The following is a 26,479-nucleotide window of genomic DNA, read 5'->3' as shown; positions in this document are numbered from 1 at the left end:
TTGTTCACATGAAAAGTGAACTAGACGAATAAAAATCTATAGATTCTCTTATCGAGCCGACCTGTATAATGACAGTATAAATATCCGAGAATCGCGAGTCTCTGCGGCGTCTGCTTATTGCTATTTCATCGGTACAAACATTACCCTTGAACTCGTACAATCATCAAGAGTAGATCGCGGCGAGCATCTCACAATGAGTAAGAGGAATATTCGGAAAGTCGAAAAGCAGAAATCAGGATGCAAAACGGACTATCTATTTCATAAATAAGTTATATCGATCTTCGCGGAACCTGTTCGAGTATCTGTTTAAGGAGACAAAAGTTGATAACGCTCTGCGACTATCAGGAGGGAGAAGGATAAATTGTTTGTCGATCCTACCTGGTTGATGGATTTAGCGAGTTGATCGAGCAGGCAAAAGGTTACGCAGCTGCGGCGACTCCCAAATGAACACCTCCTTCCCGAATATCCGAACTGGTTTGTCTTTTCCGCTCGGTCTTTGCATCGTGCATTTTAGCTGGACGAAACGGCATTCACGGAGAATCACGAAGAAAGAAGAGAGCGTGTATCGACCGTCGCATCGGGGATGGAGGGCGAGGGCGGCTGCGCGGCGAGAACCAGGCCAACGCTGCGCGACATCGCCCGCCTGTGTATCAACACCTTCAGGCTCCTGTATGCCGGAGAAGTCGGCATCGCAGCTGCAGCTGGGGCACCAGCAGCCTCGATCAGAGCCACCGCCTGTCGAGGCACGCAGCCAGATCTCTCGGTTCCTTCAAACATGGGCAATCTGCAGAGCGACGCGAAGAAGAAGGGCAGGAAGGGCAGAGGAACCGGCGAGGGGACAGTGAGCACGGCCGACTCCGTCGGGGATGATCTAGATCACGCGGCGGACACCGTCGACGACGCCGACGCCAGGCGGCAACTGAACACCCCGGATGAGAAACTCGAACTGAGAAATGAGTTCGAGAAGGTGCGGGCACCGCATCACGGCAAACGGCGGGCGCCGAAGCCACCAGGGTCCGCCGTCAGAAAGGTCAGTTTTCCACATTGCACCCACAGAGATAGCCCATAACGCCTAACTCTACTACTCTTATTCTACGTCCGAAGCAGGTGGTGCAGCCCGAAATCGAGACCCCGGAAAAGGCAGAACGAGATAAGTCCCAAGGATCCATTGATACAGCCGAATCGGCGAGAAGGAAGACGGAAGCAGAAGCGAAAACAGAACATCCTGACATGTTGTTGGTACCGATCTCTAGCCCTACTCAGCGACAAGGGCCAGCGCTCATAGTCACGGATTCTTGGCGACTGGCGAACAAGAGTCTCGTCGTAACGGAGATCTCTTTGCCACCGAGTCAGGAATCTAGTAGCGACAGCGTGTTCACCGATCCCGAAGAACTGACCACTGCCACAGAAACTGTAAAGAAGGAAGAAATTTCGGAGCCAACCGAGACGAATACTTGCGTGGATGAGAGAAAGGAGAAGCCAAAAGAATCGTCCTCTTTATCTCCGGTATTGGGTGAGTAGAATTTAGACGGAAAAATGTGTGATTTGAAAGGTCCTGTAAGAGGTTGTTTGCGGAGATGCCCGCAACTAGAGTGTATGAGCATGAGATTAAAGTCTCTGATTGATAAGCGGCGCGATAAGCGATATCACGGAGGCGTGATTTCGACTTGTTTCACAGTGAAACGCGTTCCGCCTTCCGCAGTAGACGATAGAAGATTCCCTGATTCACTGGGGTCTCACGGTTGAACAAAATTTCTTATAACGTTGACGATTCAGTGAGATAACGCACTAAGAGTAACGAGCCAACTTCGTCTCGATCGACGAATTAGATGGCTCGGTTTCCAATTATCTTGCCTCTGTCAGAGGTTAACGCGTCCATGTATACTAATCTGACGAGGTTCGCCGCATTGCGGGAAACGAAAACGCGGTCGTTAACGACATATCTCATTCAACTGTCAAAATCATTGGTTTCCGAAAAGGAAAGAAAGGAGAAAAGCTACTATAAAAAATAGGTTTATTGTGTTCAAGGTGAAGAACAGGCGCCAATGCCGAACAAAGACTGGAACTCTGTCGAAACTAAAAACGACGTTCTTGCAAGCTCCTGCTTAAACCGTGTCGATAAAAATTCTTCAGGTTCGCTGGTGATTTTGATTGAACAATAACGCATCGCAGAAGCAAACAAGAGATGAAGTTCAGAGAGAAAATGTTTCAAGTTTCAGAGCAACGACTCGTTCAAGTGCTCATCTCGGCTCTACCGAAGCAATTAAAGTCGAGACTCAGCGAAGAGGAACTCGAGCAATTCGCATCTAGACTCATTTCCAGACTGATCTCGGATGGTCTTCTCAATTCAGTTAGTCTCGACGGTGTCCCTCTGAGCGAGGAGTTCAAGACGGTAAGAGAGTAAGAGACGAACGTGGACCACTATAAAATTATCCGATCGTATTTAATGCGATTCTTCTTTCAGAAAGGACAGACAGAACGTAAAGATGCGTCTTCATCTACTAATTTCAGTTCGGAAGAAACATCGTCCAGCAACTGTCGCGAATCGGAATTAGAGGTGTTGAAACTTGAAGTAGAACGACTTCACGAATTAACAATTCACGCGAATAAAACGACCGAAGGTAAATCTACACAGACATCGCCTACTGTAACGTTTCCTGGAGGCAGTATAGCGAGGCTCGGCGACGCGGGATTGTTTCTGGAAAAACTGAACGATCAACCGGTTACCTTGGAAGAACGACAGTCGGTAGTTACTACGACGCCAGTCGTAAATGATCTCTCGTCTTCTGCTGCTCACGGGCAACAATTACCTACTGTTACATCGCAATCGCTTCCTTTGTCGAAACATCCACCTTCCTTCCCTATTGTACCACCACCTCCACCGCCACCATTACAACCTTTGACTACGAAAGCACACGAGGCATCGACAGCTCCTCCTCCACCTCCACCGCCACCGCCTTCACCTTCACCGTCAATCGGTGGTACAATTCCTATTCCTCCACCTCCGCCACCGCCACCGCCACCTACGTCGTTATCGAGTGTGCTAATTCCACCGTCTTCTCCATCTCCTCCGCCACCGCCTCCTCCTCCTCCTCCACCTTCGTTTCCTCCGCCGTTATCAGAAAACTCGATCAGTGGATTAGTCGATGGACCATTTATTCCACCTCCACCGCCTCCTCCAGCTCAGTCGACAACCACGATTTCTGCTGGTCCCCCAGCGCCACCTCCTCCGCCACCACCTCCAACGCCACTAATCGGAGGTATACCACCCCCGCCACCTCCACCGTTTCCCAAGACAAATTTCTCGAGTGGACCACCTCCTCCTCCACCGTTGCCACCTGTTGGACTCTCTACAGCTCCGTTCCCTCCTCCTCCGCCGCCCCCGCCACCCCCGCCACCCCCGCCACCCCTGCCAGCCCCAGCTCCTATAGGACTTTCGGCTGGGCCTCCCCCTCCTCCGCCGCCACCGCCACCTAGTGGACTCCCTGGTGGACCTCCTCCTCCTGTTGGGATTCCTGGAGGGCCTCCTCCGCCTCCACCTCCACCGGGAGCAGTCCCGGCAGCACCAGGGGCCCAAGGTCCCTGTCCTTTGCCTGCACCACCAGCCGGGGGTTGGAACCCAGCCAGCAGAGCGTGTGAGTAACGAGACAGAATAATGCGACTGGAAACGAACGATTCCAGGATGATTAGAATCGTGAAATTGAATCTCGATCGTTTAGGCATGAGAAAGGAGCCGCTGTGTCCAGAAGTACCCATGAAGCCGCTTTATTGGACAAGGATACTGGTTCCTGTGACGGCACCTGTGGAGCGTGGTTCTTCCAACGACGCTTCCGACTCTCCCGTACAGGTGAGAAGAGAGGTATAGCCACTGCAAACTACCACACGCATGTCTGATACTGACCTTTGCGATGTTTCGTAGGTTCCGCTATGGGTGGAGCTAGAGGAAGAGACAAACTTGGACATGAAAGAGTTTGCCGGCCTTTTCTCGCGACAAGTGACCGAGAGAAAGCCGGTGAAAAAAGCAGACGACATTTCAAAGAGTTCTAAAGTGCAGCCAGCCAAAATCCTCGACTCGAAGCGATCGAAAACGGTGGGAATCCTTGAGAAGAGTTTGCACGTAGATTTCTGCGAAGTGGAGAACGCGGTTTACAATTTAGACACTAGCGTAGTCAGCTTGGAAGCTTTGCAGCAAATATATGAAATCGTAAGTCCTCGCATTCATTCACTAAAGATATCAAAATTGTCTTTTGCGTCGATAGGCGATATTCGATTGATACCGGTAACTTTTCCGAGTCCTGTAACGATCCAATATTTTAGAGACCAACTGCGAAAGAACTAGAAGACATACGAGCTTTCGAGGAATCTAACCCAGATGTTCCCCTAGATCGGCCAGAAATCTTCCTGAAAAAGCTCTCGAGTATAAACCACTTTTCGGAAAGAATAGCCTGTCTGATGTTCCAATCCGAATTCAATGATGCGATCTCCTCAGTCTCCTCCAAATTGACGAACTTACGGACTATCTGTGACTTTCTTCGTAACTCAAGTTCCCTGAAGAAAGTGATAGCGCTAATTCTAACGTTCGGTAATTACATGAACGGTGGAAATAGAACGCGTGGTCAGGCTGACGGTTTCGGCCTCGAGATTCTGGGCAAATTGAAAGACGTCAAATCGAATGTCCAAGGAGTGACTCTGCTTCATTATGTCGTCAGAGCTAGACTGGCTCAAGAGAAGGATCATAACTTCGAAGAACCTTTACCGTTACCGGTGCCCGAACCAGCAGACGTCGAGGCTGCCTCAAATATTAATTTCGAGAACATTTCTAACGAGCTTGAAAGATTACGAAAGCAATTAGAAGGTAAGGAAGACGGTACTTTCTTTATATTTCATCTTCATCTTTCTTTCATTCTTCTAACGCTTGTATGTAGTTTGCACAGACAAATGCAAAAAAGTGGTAGAAGCAGACCCAGAAGCATCGGGCCCGTTTCAAACGAAAATGGACTCATTTTTCCGCGAGGCTACCACAGAACTGACGAACGAACAAGAAGCATTGCTCGAAGCGAAGAACAAGTTCAAATCGGTGATGCAGTTCTATCAGTATACTCCAAAGGGAACTAGCCTAGATGCGGCTGATCCTAATGCATTCTTTATTCTCTGGTTAACTTTCTGCCAGGATTTTAAGGTAAACGACCTGACAAAACATGTTACCTTACTTGCGTTAACGATGAACCAACATTCACCTTCGGTGTGTACCGTTTATAGGATATCTGGAAGAAAGAGCAACAACGAATACGTAAAGAACGCATGGAGGAGATGCGAAAAAAGTTTGAAAGCAAGAACAAAGTGGAAAAGCTAAAGTTAAGCGCGACGGGTTTGAAGGCACGGCTTCAGAAGCTCTCTCGCAAGTAGTGATCTAAAAGGAGTCACCGAAATACGTACACCCATCTTATACATCGAATCGGCTATCGATATTCGAGCGAGGATAGCATGGCTGCGACTGAATGGCAATTCTTTTGGATCGATCCTTAGACCCGTTTGGTCTGTCCCTCCTTACGGCACTAATTACGTTATAGTAACGATTCCATCGTCATAGATTCTACGTACGTTGATTCAAGAATCTGTTTTTGTACATAGACTTGTTAAGTTTACACGAATAATTTGTAAATACGATATTTCGCGAACGAACGTATTCGACAATTAATAAATACTTTTTACACGACACAGTTTTTGTTTTTTCCGAATCCTAAATAGAGGAAATAGGGAGGAAATTAAAGTCGATAAAACGTCAGGAGCAGTGGTGACCTTGGTGTCAAATGCGTGTGCGTTTGCGTGTATTTCTTTCTTCACTGCAATTAGTTAGCGACGAGATACAGAATCTTAAAGTAAAGCAAAAACAGAGATTAACATTTAAAAATAGTTAATAGATTAATCACATCATCGTACGAATCGAGCTATCGCGTTAATCGCATCTAGAACGTAGAAAAAAGAAAAGAAAAGAAAAGGGTAAGTATCCCGCAGAATGTCTCGCGAAATATAGATTCGGCCTATATGTGAGCCCTTAACGATAAACGCAACAGCATTCCAGAATCGCAGAATTCCCTTGCTCTCTTCTCCGAGCATCGGTTCGCTTCGGTAGGCAGGTACGATTCGCGCGGAAGCGGCACAGCGATTAGACTTTTAAGGCAATCGTTGCGTGTAGCGTATAATTCGTGTCTTTCTAGGAAACTGTCTTATTCGCGGAGTGATCCCGGTTACGACACCGAATCGGAGAATCGAGCAATATGTACACATACTTTCTCTTTCTTCCTCCCTCTTTCTCCCTCTTTCTCAGAAGAATCGGCAACGTTTTCTTTCGTTCGATGCTTCTTCTCGTAAGGGCTCACTTTTCAACTATGAAGAACAATGGAAACGCCGGTAATCGAAAGAAACGGAAAGAAACGGAAACAATCGAGACAAATGAAACATACGCCGTGTATCATCGAACCATGATTCGAGCTCCAAGTACGCACGTACGCACCACGACGACTATATTCTTTTTCGTTCAACGGCAAAACGTATTCGTGCGTATGCATTTCTATTGGTTTGCAACAACCAAATCTTTGCCACATACGTGAAATTACGTTACATTCATGTAGCCTTACTCTCCTGCCAGTACAGAAACTTATTCACGCGAATTAGATAAGAGTGCGCCAAAGGTGAGGCATGGTACGGTAACGCATCGATTTGTACAAAGCGACGTCACGAGATCGATTACGTACAACGCGTTCAAATCCTACCCGTTTTTAAATAATTTTCTTTAGATCACACGTCGCGCCCAATTCGCGTTTTACTATGCACTTTTTACAAAATAGTTCAATAATAACGTTAAGCTCTTTTACATTCGATTTTGAACGCGACCGAGAGGAATCTTGCCTCGAAAATGAACAAAATCCAAGTATTCCTTCCCGACGCGTCTTCGCAGGTTTCGTTATTACATATAATATTAAACTACCCTAAACGTCGCGTCGACGGAAATTCCCAATGAAGGGGCTGATGATTTTCTATCGACGACGATCGCGGCTTCAACATTTGGCCTTTCGTTAGATGCAACTGTGCGACATCCATTTACAATCGGAATGGTGCTCGTTGGTCGATCGGCGTTGGCTTCCCTTTCCTTTGCGTGGTCGGTGTCGTCGACACGGACGTGTCCGAAGCACCGGAAGGTTTTCTGGACAGCTTCAAGGATGGCGGCAGTGGTGTGCTCGATCCGCTGGACGGGGTCCTCGTTCTGGAGGAATATCAGGATCATCATTAAATAGTACACTTTCAACTATTTTCCAATGCTTCCAGTATTGTTCGTTCATTCTAATCATTTCTCGCGACCGATCACGGTCGGTTCGTCGCGTAATCGGTGTAGAGGTTTCAAACAGTAGCTCAAATACTAAAGTGCAGTCAATTTGGCTGTAGTAGAAGCAAAGGACTTTGGTTCTCTTGTGCCCTCGATTGTGCTCTAGTGCTTGCCTTCAGAGGAACTACTCTCGGATCATCTTCTGCCCCCACTACAGCACAGTCGAATAACAAACATCCCCCTTGTACCAAGCTACTACCCGGTTAACTGGATATACTACTAAGGCATCAATTTTATCCGTCCGGGTTCTTTCGGTACGGTTTCGTAAAGCAAATCAGGAAAACCGTCTCAGACCGAAACGATGATTACCTATGTTGTCTAACAGCCGACGAGGTGTTAGTTGCTGAATTTGTACACATCGAGCTGCTCCTAGCGTTGGAAAACAGACACGATAGTGAATTATTAGTATACATCGGAAGCGACGTGTGAGCAGGCCGTTAAATCGAGCAAATCTAGAAGCTAAGCTCTGTATCGTCAAGACTTTTCTATGCAAATGCGTCTATTTTTATCAAGAGTAGGTACTTTCAATACGTATCAAACTTGAATCTGCTTTCGATCAACTTGAGATACAATATTTCCAGAGTTCCTTAAAGAAAGAAAAGCAAATAAAGTGGAAGTCTTGCACAGTTACGAAGGAAGCAACAGAAGAAAAAAACATTTATCGTAGAGTAGAAAATGACTACTACTCGAACACACACAAAATAGACAAGAAAAGAAGGGTTGTGCCGCATGCGCACCAAGTCTTCCATATATACAAACACATGAGCGTGGTGCAAAGGAAAAAGAAAGTGAAGTCGCGTCGTTAAGAGCAGTGGAAACATTGCAATCATACCCGGTAGAATCGGTAGAAACCGTTGAGTGGTTGCTTTGCGTGGAATGAGTGGAAATATTGCTGGTCGTCGATTGCGGGGACTTTATATCCGTGCCCACGTATACGGGAATCCTCGAGCGGCTAAACCATCACCATTGAATCATCCATTTAATGTTAGTACTTAAACAACGATACCAGTTGCGTGCATACGCGTCTCGACAATAATCATTACTTTAGCTATCTGTCATTTTCACGGGAACGAAAGCGTAAAAGCAACGAAACCGAGTCCGAAACTGAAACCCGCCGAAAAAATGTAAATGAAACAAATCACTTCCACCACTGCCACGAGCATTGCTTATAAAAAAAATATGAAACAGTTGGAAATGAATTATTTCTAGCCACCGACCACCATGGTTATCGAACTCTTCCCAACCAGTGTCACGGAAAGAATGAGAAAAGACCAAAGTTAATTGCGATCCCCAAATTTGCTGACTTCACTAATCGTTAATTTGGTTTACCTGATCGGTGTGCCGACACCAGTCAGGGTTGGTATGCTCGAAGCTCTATGGATCGTGCCAAACCTAAAAAATGTTATTAACCAAATATACGTTAACGTTCGTTAACAGACACGTGAATACCTACTGCGTTAATATGCGTGAATCGCAGCATCCTAAAATCGCGCGTATTTCTGCACATGTACTGTAGACTTGCTCGCGCTTAGGTATTCCTATCTCGACGATTGAACGAAATAAAGTTTAAAGGAAATAAAAGATAAAGAAAATGGCGAAGTAAAAAATACCGAACAGAAAAATAAACATCGTATATCGTGCATACACATCGAAGAAAGTTCATTCCTAGATATCGTGGGACGAGATGCGGATACGTAAGTACACTTTCTTCGTTAATCTACACCGCGAAGGTAATTTCAGACAAAGCGTCAATCATCAAGGACTATTATTCGGCAAGATGCGAGTTAGTCTGTTTTTAAGTAGTGTTCCACGTCTTCTTTCTTTACTATGCGCCTTCAAGTGAACGCAAAATAGAAGGGAAAAGGATAGAGGAGCGTGTACGAACCTCGCTGGAACACCACTGGCGGGACTAACTAGACCGGTAGGCGTTCTGGGTCGTGAACTCGAGCCATTTACCGGAGTTCCCAGTCTCTTTCCTGATACGCTGTTATGCCTGCTGGATGTCGGTGTATTTCCCGTCGTACTAACAGCCGTTCGACGCGGAATGCGGCTCAGGTTTGTCGAGTCGTCTGAAATTTGTCACGATAGATTGGCACACGAAAGACGGAAAAGCAGTAGCAGTGGAAGAGATCTCTTACCAGTGCTGTCGAGAGACTGCGTGGAACCGTAACGACTCGGCGGTTTACTGCCTTGCCTGGAGGCGGGTCTACTTCCGGGTCGGCTAGTGGGCCTGGAAGTCGGTCTTGACGCTGGCCTACTCGACGGTCGGCTACCGCCTGTAATTAAGTTCGGGTTAACCAATCAACTGTTTTCTAGGAACAGCAGACTTAACAATCACTCGAGACTCACCTGGGGTAATGGTACTTCTGTAAGGTGTGCTCGTCTTCCTGGCAGAACCAATTCTGAACGAACTCTCGTTGTCGCTCAAGCTGTCCGGCGTTCCAGCGCTGAGCGAGGACCGCGATGCTCGCGATTGCCCCATGGGAACGCTTCGCGCGCTGCGTTCCCTCACCTATGCGATCAAAATCTTAGTTCGAGTCAATGAAACGACAACGATGGAACAGGAAAGATGCGTATTCTAGCAGGTAAAAGACAGATTGGCAAACAAACAAACAAATAAGCGGCAAACGTCGTTCGAACGATCAACGCGGTATACGCATATGTACGTACATATCGATGCTGCTGTTTCATACAGCAACGATACTAATCGAATCGTGAGGTATCGCGCAAGAGCACAGTTGTTTCGTCAATGCTTTTCGATCGAAGGAACCACGCGAAACGGCAGTAGAACAGAAAGATAGATAATAATAAAAAAAAAAACGGTCGTAGTCCAGATAGAAAAAAGCGACTTAAGTGTAAAAAGAAAAGGAAAGAAAGATCCATGCAAACTTACCAGAGGAAGTTGGGAGAGATAGAGTAGCTTATGGTGATTCGAAGTATCTCCGATCAACGCCACTATGCACGCACCAATACAGCAATACAGGAGAGATTGTTATGCATAATGTCGATACCAGTAGTAGACCGTATTCGCGGCACACGAAAGAAACGCGGTATATATCGCGGGAAAACACGTTCGAAACGTGTTCTGGAACATGCTCGACACCCTCTACACCCCATTCTAGGACTTACGAGCAATTTTAAGGCCGTCAAAGGTGCGGCTGTCGGCCTCGAGGGCATCGATCGGTCATCCAGAACGAGCTACGACAATTCTGATTTGTTCTACGGGAAAGGGAAGATCGTTCAGAGGCATCCATTATTGAAATTAGGCTGACGAACTTGGAAACGAAAGAAAATAGTCCGAGATACACTACTGCGATTAAAGCAACTGAAAACGAAATAGGTGTAAAAGGTAAACGAGAGGACGCGATGCATGCGGCGTTACTCTAATAACCGATTAATCAACGATTCACAAATCGACTGATGCACCTTTCAACCGCAACGGTGTAAAACGTGAATCGTGTAGGACCAATCTACCAGTTCTATCGCATGCATGTTTCTCGATAAAAGCTGCCTGTTGTTGTATGCAACACGTCGACCGGGGAGGGAATTGCCTCGTCGATATCGCGAGAATCGAGCGCAGTCGAAATGTTCGAGAGGATGCCGAGGAGAATGGTAACGATTGCAGTGGCGCTAATGAAATAAAAAGAAGAAATCGGTACGCGATATAGGGCGTTGAGATACGGAGCAACAAGGTAAATGGCGCGAATTCCATCGGTCGCTATACGATACCGTGGAACACGAGCGCGCTCACAGATAACGAACAAATTCAATAGAAAATCCAAAACCAAAAAAGAAAACATGAAAAGTGAAAGAAAATAAAAGAAATACAGTGAAATAAAACGCAACAGAACTCAAATAGAAAAGAATGATCGGGTACATCACCGTGTGTCACAACCAACGACAGCAGAACTTAGAAGACTAAATTTTACAGAGTTTCTTATTTACCCAATGATAAGAGGGGGCGTGCATGTGAAGGGGATACGAGCACGGAAGGTCCTCCTTTTGCCTCAAACTCTCAAATATCGGCGTCAGCTGGCTCATAAACTCCTCCGCTACACCATATAAACGAATAGTTTAGGAATGTTCACGAATCGCAGCTGGCGGACCGCTTTTCGTTCGCTTTGTCCGTCCATTTCGCAAACGCGGAAGCTTTCGACCGATTGCCAGCGATGCCTATATCGTTTAAACGATGCACAACTTTTATCTCGATAGCTGACTTCGGTCCAAGCCTCCGCGTTCGCTTCTCCGTGTAGACAGACCGGTCGGCCGACGAGCGATGAACGACGGACGACGGTGACGATGACGACGACGACGACGACAACGACGACAATGTCGGATCACGATGTATGAGAACAAAGAGAAAAAGAAATAGTAAAGTAGGCGTAAACGCAGTATTATCTCGTGAGTATCGCATCTCCTGAGGTCAGGTACTATTCCTTCGCCGAGCCGAGGGCTTCAGTCACGACACGACCTTCATGTAAAGTATCTCGATCTTCGAAGACACAAATTAGCGTAGCCAGGGGCAGGATTCGGGGGAGGAACCGGGCTGAAGACTTAGAATAGGAGAGCTTGGAATCGTCGAAGCCGAGTCAGGGTTGAAGGAAGGGGCTGAGACTGAAGCGACTACCTCCAAAAGTGTGTGGGTAGCTCTAGGATAATTCTACGTGCGACGATTGCTACAGTCTCTAAGCAGTCATGCTCGCATGCGAGGATAGAGAGAGAGAGAGAGAGAGAGAGAGTCAGTTAATCTACTGTCCTCTCAACACTGTATACGTACTTACCCCAATATGGAACGCGACTACGACCTCAGGAAGCTAGATAGTACCAAACAAAAAAAAGGAAGATGGGACAAGTCGTAACGAAAATTAAGACGAGCAGACAGATGCGTGCGATGATTCGAACGAGAGAGCCAAGTAATTGCGAAACGGCGTTGATAAGGGTATTGATTCGATTTCGGGAGAACTGATCGACACGAACAGTCCGACGATTCAACTGGTATCATGCTTCGCTTCTCCGTTCAACGAACATAGTCGGATCGGACACGCAATTCGAGATGGAGAGGTACACAGAGACAGACAGATAGAGATAGAGGTAGAGAGAGAGACAGAGAGAGAGAGAGAGAGAGAGAGAGAGAGAGAGAGAGAGAGAGAGAGAGAGAGAGAGAGAGAGAGAGAGAGAGAGAATAAACGAGTAGTCAAGGTCCGTGGACAGATCGTGATCGCGAGTAGCGACAAATTCCGAAATCGAGGACACTGTTGATGATTCGTTTCAGAGCTTCGAGAACGCGCGTTCACGATCCATCAACGGGAGGAGAGAATGATGACGTTACCTTGGTAATTGGTCCGGCATTCGCGGATGACATTTGTGTACGCTGCAACGTCGACGTCGGGCTCGGTTTCGATCTGAATGCCGTCATTGTCTGGCTGACACCATCCGCCAATATGAATTGTTCTCGCAGCTCGATATTCGTTCTTCCCTTGGCTACAGAGTGTGTTGCGTGCACGCAAGTTAAAAGGAAGCCGTTACAGGACATGTACAGCCGGGATTTTTAAGGGGCGAGATACAGACGATACAGACAATACGAACATTTTGTACAAACAGTGAGATAGATATAAACAGAGAGAAACTGAGCGCAGACAGAGGGGAAATAAAGATACGAGATATACAGAGAATGGATAATTAAAGGGCATCCGATAAACGAATGGATCGCGATTTCTTAGTAACTATCGGGGAATTGTTGAAATGAAAGCGAATGAGGGTAAATGAAGCGACGAGTCATGCATATTATAAACAGCGAGAAATTCATGATCAATGCCAATTAGATTACTCGAGTTCCAATACGAACATGGATAGAAAGAAAATGAATGTCGAAAGATGGTAGACAGAAGACGAGAAACGAAATAGTGACTAGAGCGATAACAGTGAGAAAAAAATGGTGACAAGGCAGAGATGACATGCGAATTGTGCCGACATCGAAAATCAATTTTTATTCAAAGACTGAATGAAAAGAGTGATACGAGCAATACTTTGTAGAAAATACTAGGCTAGAAAAGCTCGATTTTCGATGTCGGCGTTAAAGGGAAACGGAATAATGCGTGACTTCGATAAAGGATATCGTTGCATCAATAGGAAGACTATAGTAAAAGAGGAAATCACAAGAGTGATGATAACTGTCGAAGAGAACGCGAACCCGATTTAATAGATGTAGGTATTCTGTTAGAATGACTCGAGATTGCATGCCCTTTATGTACACAGCATAGACACACAAATGCTTCAGAGGTAAAAAAACACGCGAGACACGAATGAAACGCATGAAAAAAGGATCGAATCGTTACGAAAAAGCGGAACGTATGTATAGGTTCAAATAAATATCATGCAGGATGTAAAAGAACAACGAGTTCGTGGCCAGTGCGATCTCTTTTCTTCACGGTAGACAACTGATAGCAGCTGTGCTCGTTAACGATACCTTTTCGAAAGAAAAAACAAACGTACGGGCCACGAATGACAATTATGTATTCCCATATAAAAAGATTCTCACCGAGCGGACACCAACCCTCATGTTGTTCCGGTTTGTTAGGGTCCGGTATCGGCATTAGAAAAACTTAACGAGTTAATCACGATTTGAGAGTTTAGTTGGTCCGATTCTTTTCACTTTTTACGTAAGTATGTTAAACGAAGGCATGCAATATTTCACAAACTCGATGCGCAATTAAGATATACGTGACAGTATGTCGGAAAGGTATATACGTTGACAAAATTGTGCGCAGTAAAACGAGATGCTTCGATGACAGGATCCTAGGTGGAAATATTTTCTTTCGAGGACAGAGAGGTTTCGGCAAGGAATGAACTGACGTTAGTAGACTAATGATAAGCAATACCATTACCCTAAAGTACCAAAATACTCTAACTGCTATGACGATTTGCCGAACGTTCGTATTCCACGAGCTTTGCTTCGTATACAGTGTACAGGATTATAGAGAACAGAAACAGAAAAATGAAGTACAAAGGAAAAAAGATTCCGAAAATGCGATACGAATTGACTCGTAGAACACGACGATCCATTTTTAATGAGAAAGCCCAAATGAAAGTTAGCAGTTATACAGGTAGAGGTACTCGCGAAACGGATACCACGAGTGCAACGAGCACACTCCTTCAACTTCAAGTTATGCACACTAGAATGCCCGATGTTAAATAGTGGTTGTTTAAAGTCGGTTAATGATATTAGTCGTGATTTCACATTTTGTACCTCAGGAGTTGAGATCGTACACGTAAATGCAACAAACAAAAAATGCGACACATGAAAATGAACGTTGACGCGTTAGTAAATTTTAGCGAATGAACTTTTAGTATCGATGACATGAACGTGTCGTTATGAGAGTTTTATTCTCGAGGCAGCAATTATTTAGTTTTAGATTATAGCGTCGAAAGGGGTCGATAAACGCAAATGAAGGAAATCAATGTAAAAAGCACGCAAAGTTAGTCAAACAAATAATCGAAAACTAATCGATTCAATCTCACGCGTATTACTATTCGATAAAAGAAAGATAAACACGTTTAGCTGCCTCTTTGGTATGGGAAGGGGGAAGAGGAGGCGGAACGGTCGAAGGAAACTCGAAAATCGCGAAGAATTGTTCATTGTTCGGAGATTCAGAGACGAACTTATCATCTAAACCCGAATTTATTGATTTCGGCGAAATAAGTCAACGGTACGAGATAAAGAGAAAAAGAGGTATTAAATGGATGAAAGAAATACTTACCGCGGCAAGGATCATTTTTTAAGAGAAATTCGTCCAGGGCTACCCATCCGCCGCCCACTCTCACCATTACGGTAGACCGTAGAATTCGAACAAGTCGTAGTTTTTGACTATCTCCAAACTATAAAAATATCGTTACTCGTTTTAATATATTTGCATGATACGGAAACATGCACAGATTACTTTACTAGTTCCTATTTTCACGTACTCTGTATTTTCCTTCGCCAACTTGGAACACACGGAACTTTTGACGGCAAGTGCAAAGCATCACTAGTCGTTTCACCTCGTCGTGAATCTTGTCCGTGTCATTATAAGTTCTTCGTTCTTCCCAATCTGGCCTCAAGGCTGCGATAAATTCCTTCCAATCTATCAGTCCTTCGCCATGACGGTCAAACAAGTCAGCAACTGCTCCCATTTCCAGCCGCGAGGTTTCGAATTCTACAACGGTACAACGAATTAGCAAGGTTTATTCATCTAGATCGCTCAAAAGAAAGAAGAAATGACTCACTGGTGTTCATGATTCCTTGAATAAAGTCCTCGCGCGGAATGAGACCGTCGTTGTTCTTGTCCATCTTTCTGAAAAGATCCGTCAATCTGGACTTCTTGTGGTTCATGAACTTCAAGAACTGTAACAGAATGATGATGTCCATTATTGTAATTTCAATATAATTAATATAGATATGAAATTATTGAATACAATTTTATTTACCCTCTTGCGCCAATCCTCCCAACTAAAGTTCGCAACACGATCCAATTCCTGGATATAATTGTACTTGTCTTGGAGTCGTCTCTGACGTTCCCAAGCCAACATCCAAACATGTCTCCATCTATCCCAGAGGAGTTTCACCCTCGGACTGCGGAACTCTGGCTCTGCGCCTTTGCTATGTACGAAAACAGTAACACATTTACCCTTCTCCCTCCCTAATCATTATACAAAGTCGTGTAAGAATTAAGCACGAGAAGCAAATAGAGCGAATGACCTGTATAACAAGGATCACGATACAGCGAAGCCATAAAATCGGTCGGGCGGTAACCCTCCCCTCCCCGAGCGATACCTGAGTCGAATTGGACCTAAAACCCAGACCCAGGTATCGCCCGAGCTACCTTGGCTTTGCTACATTGTGGCCTATATTACAGAAAGAAAGAATTTCAATGATCGTTCCTAAACTATAGTTATGTACATCTCTTTCTAATGATTCTAATTCAGACAAAAGCAAATATGAAGAGTAGCTAGAAACATATGAAAGAAAAATAGACGAGATAGTCGTCCACTTGGAAAATGTGAATGAAACGTAAAAAGTTCCAAGGTGTAGCGAAAGATGTAAATATGTTAGAGTGAGAAGTAGAGCATGGGCGAGAGCAAAGAATCGAAACAAGGACGGGAATGACGAACCTTCCTTTAGGTGGGAAGCGTGGGCCGATGTGCGGCAACGAGTCTGGTGTTCTCTCACGACCTGGGCTGGCTCGGCTAAACAGGAACATGCGTCATATCACTCAACACTTCTCTCTACCAAATACTCTAGCGCGAAAAGAACTCGCGCATCTCTCCAAAAATTGATCGCCTGTGTCCCGAATCGACGATCTTTCTGGTATCAACTAGGATTTGTTCTTTGATACCATAAGGTCTGTCATCGATGTACTTATACAGGATGCTTACGCTGACCTTATTCCATAGAGCTCTTATTAAACTTTTAATATTATTCTGTTATGTGTTTGGAATAAGTCATTCTGAAACATCCAGTACAATATAAGATTTAGGATGCGCTCCACGCATCTTTTAAATTTCACAAGATCGTTGCACTGTCATGCTTCCTACGATACGCATTCACCTGCTACTCCCAAAACGACCTCCAATATGGACGAAGCCTTCGGATCGACAGATATCCATTCTGATTAATAACGCACCTTCCTCTCCTACTCCATTTGTTCTCGTAGATATCCAGTATCAACATTTACCACTAACTTTGTTACGCAATGAGAAACAAAGGAAAAAGAAGAGAAACGCAACATGCACGAGCATAATATCCAAATCTCACACGTTTAAAAACTCACGTTAGCGAAAATAAAGAATGAAAATATGCTCGGTGTACAATAGTAGATTCGTAAACTGAGGAATTTGAGAAGCAAATATAAAAATAATATCGTTTATTTGAAACGACTTCGTCTACCTCGAAGGAGCGATGATTTTGATGGCGAGCGCGATCCTTGGTAATCCTCCGTAATTTGTAAGATTACTTGTTAAGAGATAAGCGGGGGAAACGGGGAAGGACAAATAAAAAGAAAAGATACGTACGTCGGTGCAGGTGACTTAGCCTTCGATATCTTCTTACTGTCCTTCACAGGTTTGATTTGTCTAGCTTTACAGACACGGTCGACCTCGTTCTGTCTGCGACTAGTGTTCTCCATGAATTCTCTATGGTCGGCAATCAACATTTCTAACGTAGGTTTATCATCTGGCAGGGGCTCGGCTTCGAGAGCATTCAAAGTATTCTCCAAGCCTTCTAGCCATGAAAGTAGTTCTTCTAACAAATTATCAAGGTCCTGAAACACGAAAGAAACAATAATTAAAAAAGACTTTGGTATGTAGATGAAGCGTAAGCGGTGAATAAAGGAGTTCGATGTGATCGATGTTACCTGAAGTCCCTGCATATGGTTCTCCAGCCTCTGGTTCCTCTGATGAGCCCAAGTGGCGACTTCCTCCCATCTCGACTGGATAATCGTAATCCAATGCTTGATAACAAGAGCTCCATCTGGATGAGCTTTCGTCAGAATCGCGTGTGCCAATTCCAGAGTCTGATCCTTTTCGATTTCTTTGGTGCGTAGCTCGCGCAAGAATTTCTCATGTTCCATCAGCTGATTCCTACTCTCTTGCTCATCTTCGGGTAACTGGCCAGCAAACCTCAGCTTCATCTCGGCATCGCTCAACCATTCGAGAAGCACGTGAACAGCCTTATGCAAACGTTCGGCTTCCCTCAGAGCTTCCTCGAGGCGGTCAGTCTTCTCCGACGATAGTCGCGATACTGTGTCCCAAAGGTCATTCAATTCCGCGAGCTGAGTCCCTATAGCAGAGGCATCGTCGGGCGTTGCTTTACCGAGGAGCTCGCGACCAGTTTTGATCACAGACTCCATTTGAGAAGCTCGAGATTCCAGATCCTTCTCGAAGGTCTTATGTTGCTCCACTAAATTCACCACGGTATCCAAATCACCATGTAACGGTCCAGGGTTCGCAAGCTGCTTTTCAGACTTGCTAAGCCATTCGAGCAGCGCTTGAATCGCGTCTTTAAATTGTCCTGAGAACAGTAGAGCTTCTTCCAACTTTCTCTGCCTGTCCACGCATTTGCCGCAGACAGTGGTCCACTTGTTTTTCAGCTCGTTCAACAATTCCTTCAGGGCAAACTCATCGGTCTTTGGAGCCTTATCCTTCAACGTCTTGCCGTTCTTCATGGTGGCGTCGTAGGTACCTTGTTTAGCGCTGAGCGCTTTCTGCAATTCTCGATGCTTGTTCAATCGCGCCTTTATCCTCTCTGGATCATTTCCTCCGAGACCACCGTCTCCAGCGACCTCGTCCAAAGTTTTCTCCGTTTCGTCGAGCCAGTTCATCAAGTTAGACCAAGCATCGTGGAATTCTCTTGCCTCCTTGTATCCATGATCCAGAGCCCTCGTTCTCTCGGCAGACTTTGAAACCACCCTCTCCCATCGGTGTTGTACGCTGATCAACAGATTCTTGATCAAAATCACGTCCTGCTTCTGCGAGAAGTACTTGAGATGAGTCCCCTTCTTGTCCAGATTCAGCATCGTCTCACGATGCACTCCGACATCCTTCTGGAAGGCCTTGTGTTCTTCTATCTGACCAAGAATAGTTTCCATTACTCTGGACACGGGCTTCAAATTCGTTAATATCTTTTCGGCGTTGGTCAGCCAATCGACAAACGACTGTAATGCATCGTGGAACTCGGTAGCTTCTTTCAGCGCGATTTCGAGCTTAATCTTCTTATCGCTGGCGCGAGCAGTCACGTTATCCCATCGCTGCTTCAAGGTCTTCAGATTATGGTTCAGTCCACCTGCGCTACTCGAGTCGGCGCGTTTCAGATACTCTTGCCCTTGTTGCAGAACCGTCTCTACTTTCGGACGATTTTGTTCCAATTCATTGTAAACCTCCATGAAACGCTCGAGTTGTTCGGAAGCTGTTTCTGGTAGCCCTCCTACTGGTTTCGAGGCCACTATCATATTGTCCACGTCACCGAGCCAAGACAAAAGGTCCTGAATCTCGGCTGTGAAAGACTGCGCTTCTCTCAGAGCGTCCTCCAGTTCTCGTTGACGATCAGCAGCTCGTTGTAACAAATCTCGCCAACGTCTGTTCAATGTACCCAATTTTTCTGCCGTTGTCGATGCCTCCGCTGTTCCTTTTCCATCTTCGATTAACTGTCTACCGGCATCGTTCAACGTGTCGACACTAGTCTGGTGAGCTTGAATATCGTTTACCAGAACCTTCAACTTGGCCAATTCCACTTCGATCACCTGCGGATCACCAGCCACCGCTTTTAAGTTGTCAAGGGTGTCGTCAGTCTTCTCGATCCACACCAGTAGCTCGTCTAGCGCGTGCTGGAACTGTCCTAATCGTAACAATGCATTCTCCAGCAACCTCTGTCTCTCGACAACACCTCTAAGTAGTCCGTCCCATCGTTTGTTCACCGCACCGAGTGGTTCTTTGATGGCGGCAGCTTGTTCCGAAGATGTTCTCTCTGTCAGCTCGGCGGCTTGTCTGAAATATCATAAAATGGAAAGGTGACAAACGATTTCTACGAAGTCTCGTAAGAGACCTTTACTCGCCGATGTGAAGAAGCGTACACCTCGGAGGATGCTTATGATAGGCACGCCCGTTGTTTAAGTTTATACACTTAATTTGATATTTAGTTAAAATGGGTACACAGATTCGATGAATCTACGGGAGAGGAGAATTCGATGGACGGGGTTTTGGGAAAATAGTCGATTAACATTTTTTACCCCGAATATAATTTGCCTGTAAAGAGAAGAAACTGTGAGACTTACGTCAGTGTTCGAATACCCGTGACAACATGTATACCTACAATTATGTATGCACGTTTCAATAAAACAGGTACGTAAAGGGAGCAAACAGACAAGCACAGTGTCACGAACGATCAATGATTATTTTTAAAAAATAATGAATTCTCAACGCCAATCAACAGACCCAGTAAAGGAAGGAAGTTATTTCAAAATTATTCGATCACAAATAAGATTTACGATTGTTATGGAGATTATAAAGTTAAAGGAGGACCACTCGATGTACCTATACAACAGGTGAGAACCAATATACGATCAACAATCAAATAAGCCATGCTCTCTAACTACGGCTACGACAGAGAGGGAGAGAAAGAGATAGAGAGAGAAAAAGAGAGAGGTAGACTTGCCTTGTCAGACTCCTATGTGTTCAGGAACCAGCACAGAAAAACAAAAGTTGAGATTAGAATCTCGTAACTTAATTGGAGATGTTCTTGCGATTATTATTGGTACAAATGGACTATTGCGCGAAGGAGAGACAACATATGGTACACATAGATCATTCGTGTTGGAACATTTTGGCGAGGATCGCGCGCTTCTGACATTCTGAACGAGAAATTCCACAAGAACAGAAAGAAACCGCGAAGGGAATTGAAAAGAAGAAGAAGAAGTAGAACCGAGGTTAATTACCTGTTCAATGCTTCGACCTTGACCATGTGAGGATCTACTTCCGCTTTGAAATTGGCTAACTGTTTGATCTGTTTCTTAACTTCATCGATATCGCTGCCGAGCGGTCCCATGCGCGCAAACTTGTCTTCAGCTTCCTGCAAGAAGTCTAATAGATTTTGCAAGGTCTCGTGGAATTCCATGGCTTTCTCCATCGCATCGATCAGGTTCTCTTCGCGTCGAGCATACAACGCGGTAACGTTATCCCACGCTTGATCCAAGTCCTCGATATGTTTTCTGACTTCTGGTTTATCGGGTTCGCCGCAAAGACCCATTAACTCGTGACCAGAAGCACGGACTTGCTCAACGTCCGGTTTCGTCTGATCGATCTCGTGTCTAATCTCCTGCAGAGCGACCTGTTGTTGCTGAATAGCGGCTGGCTGAGCTGCTGGTGGTGCCTGACCTGCGAGAGCATCCTGTAGCTCTCGAAGAGTGGACATTACACCGTTCAACTCGGACCAGAACTTTTCCGCTATCGCCAAAGCATCGTCGAGAGTGTGACCACGTTCGGTGGTCGCCTTCTGAACGTCGTTCCATAATTTGTTCAACTTCTCGAGTTTCCGTTTGATGTCTTTCACCGCTGGATCAGCTCTGTTGCCCGCTTTACTGATCACATCGTCGGCAGCTCTCTTAACAGCAGCGTAGGCTTCTGATCTCTGAGCCAATTCGTCGATGAGAGCAGAGTTCTCTTCCATTTGATCTCTCAAACGAGGAGGATGCGCGCTAATCGGTTCTGTGCCATTCACCTGATCGGCCGTCGAGGAAAGGGCGCGCAACATACCCTCCAGTTTGTCGGAGAACTGAGAGGATTCCTGTAGCGCCTGTTCGAGCGTTTGCTGACGACTTCGTAGTTCGGCCCTGAGAGCTGCGTATCTAGCAGTATCCGTTTCCAATATATCCTGAATCTTCATACCTTCCTCCTCGTTACAAAGCTTCAACAGCGCCTCGCCAGTCTTGTTCAGCTTCTCGACCAGAGGCTTGTGCTCGTTAATGCTCTGCATGAGAAGTTCATTCTTGTCTTGCTGAGCGGCGATCAAGTCGGGCCTTAGAGCCGGCATAGGCAGCATCGCGACCTGCTGCTCAGCTTCTTCGAGCCAACTGACCAGACCTATGTGAGTGTCGCGTAGATGTTCGGCCAATGGCAATGCTTGCTCCAAAGCACCGAGCCTGTCCGCAGAGAGGCCGGACACGATTTCCATCGTCTCCCGAAGGTCTTCCATCTTTTCCCTGATCGTTGAAGCGTCTTCGTGTTGTCCATTCTCGCGAATCACTTTCTTCGCCGTGGATATTACGTCCCTGACGCGACCCTTTTGACTGGATATGTCGTCGTTCAGCGCCTTGTGCTCTTTAAGTTGTACCCTGATGATCTCGGGTTCGCTGCTCGGCGGTTCTGCCTCTCGTAGCTGGTTGTCCACTTCGCGGAACCATTCCAGTAGGTCGTCGATGTCGCCAATCACCTCCAGCGAGCGCTGCTTACTCAGCTGAATTCTCTCAGCCTTTCGTTGAATTTGTTCTGCGATGGCGTCGAATCGTCTGTTATCTCTGGTGACTAAGCCTTCTATAGTCGCAGCTCCTTCGCCAGGCGACAGTTGAGACAACTGCGGTCCAACGGCGTTGATTTTATCCAAGACTGGTCTGTACTCCGATATCTCCATTTCTAGACGTACAATTTCGTCCTCGCGAGGTTCTGCCGATTGTAGAGCGGATTCTGCGGCCTGCATCCAGTCCATTAATCGATTGTGATTGTCGTGGAACTGTTGGACCAACGGTAAAGATTCTTGTGCATGTTTCAGAAGATCAGAGCCTCGACTGACGAGGTCATTGAATCGTCGTTGCAGAGAATCAAGCTTGTCCTTTAGCTGAAGCGCTTCGTCGCTCGAGATGTGCTTCATGAGTTCCAGGCCAGCATCTGTTGTACTGTCCACTTCAGTTTGTCGTGTCGAAACCTCCTCTGTCAAGTCAGCAAGATCTTCCATTTGCTGCAGAAGCTTCTCGGTATGAACTGCCAAAACCCTGTACTTCGATAGCCTGATCTCCATTCCTTCCATCCAAGCTTGAAGTTCTTGATAGCTGAGAACCAGGTGACGCAAACCTTGTCTAGATCGTTGTAACAAACCACCGAGAGCTTCTGATCGTTCTACCAAAGCTGCGTATCTGTCTGCCGTGTCCTGTAATTTATCTGCGAGAGCAGTGGCCTCATCCTCACCCACGAGGGCCATCAGCTGACTAGCTATCTCCGTCAGTTCGCTAAAATCGGGCTTTCTCGAAAGAATATCTTCGTGGAGGGCGTCGTGTTCTGTAACGCGCTGCTGAATCTTCTCCTCGTCCGTTGGTACCAATTCCATGTCTCTGATACGCTTTTCAGTTTTGTCCAACCAGATAGCTAAGGGTACCAGTTTGTCTTGGAATTGTTTAGCGACTCCCATAGCCTGCTCAAGAGCTTCCATTCTCTCAGCAGCACTTTCCGTTAGGTTATCGAATCTTCCCACTAATTCCTTCAATTGTTTCTCGATCATTTTTCGCTCCTTAGGATCTGCTCCAGCCGCTACCTCTTGACCCATGTTGTACAAAGATGACATAGAATTCTGTCGGTCCAGTAGCATCTTTTTCAAGAATTTTTGCTCTTGCAACTGCGCCTTCACTACCTTGTAGTCTGACGACGGTGGTTTCTGGTTGGAAACCATCTCCTCCGTGTCGGTTAACCACTTCTCTAGACCATCTAGAGCTTCCTGGAACTTTCCTGACTGGAGCAATCCCACGTCTAACCTTCGGTCTCTTTCGTTCAGTCTATCCTTCAAATCGTTCCATCTCTCGTTCATCTTGTCGACGTCCTTTTCAATGCTACTCGTATTAACGTCACGGCTAGCAGTCTGAATCAGGGCCTGACCAAGACTGTTACAGTCTTCCACGGCACGAGCTAGAGGTTCTATCTTTTTCACCTTTAGAAGCCTAAAGTCCTCTTGCTGCGCCTTTATAGACTCTACTTCCGATCCGACAGGTTTGAACTTTCTGACATAGTCGTTCGCCTCGTCGATCTCAGTGATCACGTTGACATGCGATTGATAGAATTCTTGTAGTTTGTTAAGAGTCGCGATGAGTTCTTCGTGGCGATCTCGCGAACGATCATCAAGCTTACCGATCTGTCGTTTTAAGCCAGCAACTTGTTCCCTTGTGGCTACAGCATCAGCAGCGAAGCCGTAGTCGACCAATCGCTCTCCAAGGTTCTCCAGATCGGTAACTTCCTCGTACAAACGATTCAGCTTGTTGATCACCTTCATTGTTTCTTCTATCTGAGATCGCACGAGTTTGATTTCTCTGGCTGGAGCTTTCATGGAATCCAGATCTCTTTCAAGGCTTGATATTTGTTGACTAATTGATTTCACTTGATCGTTGAACTGTGCCATGGCCGTGGCCGCGCTTTGCAATTCATTACACCTGTCGTCCAATTTTGCCTGCAAATCGTTGATTCGATCTGTCAGATTGTCTACTTCGTCTTGCAAATGCGTTGCGTCGACCCCCTGTTCACCAGCCTTGTTTGCTAAATCGTTGGCCTGCTGTTTCACGCATTGCAGGGGTTTCTTTAGATTCGATGTTTCTTCTCGCAAACTCTGAAGCAAAAATTCATATTTGTACTTTTATCATCGATACATTATTGTGCTTCCTCCATCATTTGATCTGTTACTTACCTTTATCCTATCGAGAAGCTTCGGATCTTTGGCTGCTCCACCAAGAGCATCGTGAGACGCCAATTTGTCTTCGCAACGCTGCAAACTGTGTCGCAAATCTCGCAGGTTCTCGTTGAAATCCATCAAGTGTCGTGCAGTATCTTCCAAAGATTGCGTTCTTGTCAGTAGATCTGCAACATCATCCAATTTATTTAAGCATAACAATTTCTGTAAAAGCTAAAGTATTATGATCAATTAAACTAACCATTGTTCAACTTGTCCCATCTGGTCTTCATGGCACCAAGTTCGTTCTTCACATTCTGTTTGTCGATGTCACAGGCTCCAAGGAAAGTTTCTCCGAGGGTTTTATTATTTTCAAATTCTCCAGAATGCTTCCAAACTTCGTTTCTGAACGAGGATAGTTCCTTGAGCTGCTTTTCTATGTCTTTGCGCTTGAAAGAGCTGGGCTTCAAGCATTCGAGTCTATCCTCAGCCTGTCGAAGCCACGGGAGGAACGAATCTTGAGCTTTATAATACTTCTTGCAGTGTTCCGCGCAAGTTTGCAGTTTCGTATGTCGATCGAGCATGTCTTTCTTCAGACGATCCCATTGTGACTGCATCTTATCCAGATCACGTTGCAGAGATCGATTTTCAATCTTCTGAGATCGTGCAAACATGTCACGTCCTTTGTTGAGGAGCATAATGACTTCGTGCTCTTTACCCATTACATTTCTGTATATTGGCTATAAACCGTACAAGTTTTAACCATGTAATAATGAAAAATACAAGTATATCTTAAAGGCAAGATAAATAAATGAATCGGTGGTGAACTTACCTCATGATGATCAAGTTGCTGTTGCAAGATATCTCGGTCAGCAGAAACTAACAACTTTTCAGACATATTTCCTAATTCATCAGCGAGCCAACCTAATGTTTTAGTGCACGAAGCTTCAAACTGTCTTCCATCTCGCAAATTACCCTCGATTTCGGCTTTCTTGTGGTCCAATTTTTTCTGAAGATTAGTATACAGCTTACCAACTGCGGCCAACTTTCCATGAATTTCAGATTTAGAAGCTGGATCGCTCAGAACTTCGCAGAGTTGTTCACCGGCTGCTTCAGCGTCAGCCAACAGCGGTCTTTGGCCTTCTAGTTGTCTCTCAAGATTTTCTATCTTTCGTAATTGATCCTCAGGGTCTTTTTCAAGAGTCAATTCGTCCAAATTATCCGAGATTGCTTGTAAAGCATCTCGCAAACGATTTAGACTAGCATCGAATTCACGACTAGTATCAACCGCGTCTCCTAAGCTCTGTGCTCTCTCGTCAAGTTTACCCAGTTGGTCGGACCATTTATCGAGAATAGTCTTCAATTTACTACTAGTTCTCTGACCGTCCACGGAATCGATTGCTACCACGCTGAGAATATTCTCTCCCACTTGCACCAAGTGATCCAGCTGAGGCTGTTGAGTGCGGAATTCTTCTCGCAAAACCTGCACTTGTTGCACTTGGCTAGCAACCATTCTAGGATCGGCCGAGATAGGACCCAATGCGCCTAACATTCTCTCTTTTGATCCTAACCACGATATAAGACCCTCCGATGTGTCGTAAAAGTCCTTAACATCATCCAAGAACTGTATCCTATTTTTGCACCTTTCGTTGAAAGACTTCCACCGATTGCTCACATCTTCCATTTCATCGTTCAGTCTGCTCACGCCATCTGCTCCCTTTTTACGCCTGACCAAGTCACGCACTTGAGTTCTAGTAGTGTCCAACAATGACTGCTTTTCGTACATTTCTTCTATCACGACCTTGATCTGTTTCGCCGTTTTGTCTGCTTCCTCTTTCGTGCTTGGCATACTCTCTTTCGGGATTTGTCTCTGAATCTAAACAGTTTAAAAGAAATATTCTTCCCTGAAGCACATTCCTATTCTGACG

The 26,479-nt window shown here is 45.6% G+C and overlaps 2 protein-coding genes across 13 annotated transcripts in view; one reads left to right on the top strand and one right to left on the bottom strand.

The window, feature by feature from the left end:
* The first annotated feature begins 446 nt into the window (after positions 1-446).
* On the top strand, positions 447-5,716 carry LOC143182621 (uncharacterized). Of its 4 annotated transcripts, none has more exons than XM_076383753.1 (10): positions 447-1,030; positions 1,108-1,513; positions 2,029-2,133; positions 2,220-2,392; positions 2,465-3,635; positions 3,720-3,847; positions 3,920-4,204; positions 4,318-4,855; positions 4,926-5,179; positions 5,260-5,716. In XM_076383753.1, exons 1-10 carry the CDS (start codon positions 584-586, stop codon positions 5,404-5,406), a joined length of 3,654 nt encoding a protein of 1,217 aa, XP_076239868.1. In that variant the 5' UTR covers positions 447-583; the 3' UTR covers positions 5,407-5,716. The 4 variants fall into 4 exon arrangements, with proteins under 4 accessions (XP_076239868.1, XP_076239867.1, XP_076239870.1 ...); XM_076383752.1 differs by having other exon boundaries at positions 2,214-2,392; XM_076383755.1 differs by lacking the exon at positions 2,029-2,133.
* Positions 5,717-6,805: 1,089 nt separating this feature from the next.
* Shot (dystonin-like protein short stop) overlaps positions 6,806-26,479 on the bottom strand; it is a 66,063-nt gene continuing 46,389 nt past the window's right edge. For 6 of the 9 annotated variants that reach the window (XM_076383746.1, XM_076383743.1, XM_076383744.1 and 3 more), the window contains 21 exons: positions 25,384-26,427; positions 24,814-25,291; positions 24,570-24,739; positions 20,848-24,491; positions 20,568-20,579; positions 17,773-19,900; positions 17,432-17,679; positions 16,532-16,606; positions 15,848-16,019; positions 15,647-15,764; positions 15,347-15,576; positions 15,142-15,259; positions 13,923-13,985; positions 12,714-12,865; positions 9,734-9,896; positions 9,523-9,660; positions 9,270-9,453; positions 8,714-8,776; positions 8,217-8,336; positions 7,694-7,753; positions 6,806-7,264 (listed from right to left, as the gene is read on the bottom strand). In XM_076383746.1, coding sequence (XP_076239861.1) covers positions 7,102-7,264; positions 7,694-7,753; positions 8,217-8,336; positions 8,714-8,776; positions 9,270-9,453; positions 9,523-9,660; positions 9,734-9,896; positions 12,714-12,865; positions 13,923-13,985; positions 15,142-15,259; positions 15,347-15,576; positions 15,647-15,764; positions 15,848-16,019; positions 16,532-16,606; positions 17,432-17,679; positions 17,773-19,900; positions 20,568-20,579; positions 20,848-24,491; positions 24,570-24,739; positions 24,814-25,291; positions 25,384-26,427 — 9,543 coding nt within the window. In that variant the 3' untranslated portion in view covers positions 6,806-7,101. The remainder of the gene's footprint in view (positions 7,265-7,693; positions 7,754-8,216; positions 8,337-8,713; positions 8,777-9,269; positions 9,454-9,522; positions 9,661-9,733; positions 9,897-12,713; positions 12,866-13,922; positions 13,986-15,141; positions 15,260-15,346; positions 15,577-15,646; positions 15,765-15,847; positions 16,020-16,531; positions 16,607-17,431; positions 17,680-17,772; positions 19,901-20,567; positions 20,580-20,847; positions 24,492-24,569; positions 24,740-24,813; positions 25,292-25,383; positions 26,428-26,479) is intronic. The other 3 variants (XM_076383751.1, XM_076383750.1, XM_076383749.1) reach the window with 3 other exon arrangements.

This window comes from Calliopsis andreniformis, chromosome 8, assembly GCF_051401765.1.
Source record: "Calliopsis andreniformis isolate RMS-2024a chromosome 8, iyCalAndr_principal, whole genome shotgun sequence".
In the NCBI taxonomy this organism is placed as follows: Eukaryota; Metazoa; Arthropoda; class Insecta; order Hymenoptera; family Andrenidae; genus Calliopsis; species Calliopsis andreniformis.
This window is presented reverse-complemented; position numbering and strand designations above follow the sequence as displayed.

Excerpts from the sequence above, each read along its gene's own strand:
- LOC143182621 (XM_076383752.1), top strand. The coding sequence starts at position 584 with ATGGAGGGCGAGGGCGGCTGCGCGGCGAGAACCAGGCCAACGCTGCGC. Across the intron at positions 1,031-1,107 it reads CAGGGTCCGCCGTCAGAAAG|GTGGTGCAGCCCGAAATCGA; the intron begins GTCAGTTTTCCA and ends CGTCCGAAGCAG. Across the intron at positions 4,856-4,925 it reads ATTACGAAAGCAATTAGAAG|TTTGCACAGACAAATGCAAA; the intron begins GTAAGGAAGACG and ends GCTTGTATGTAG.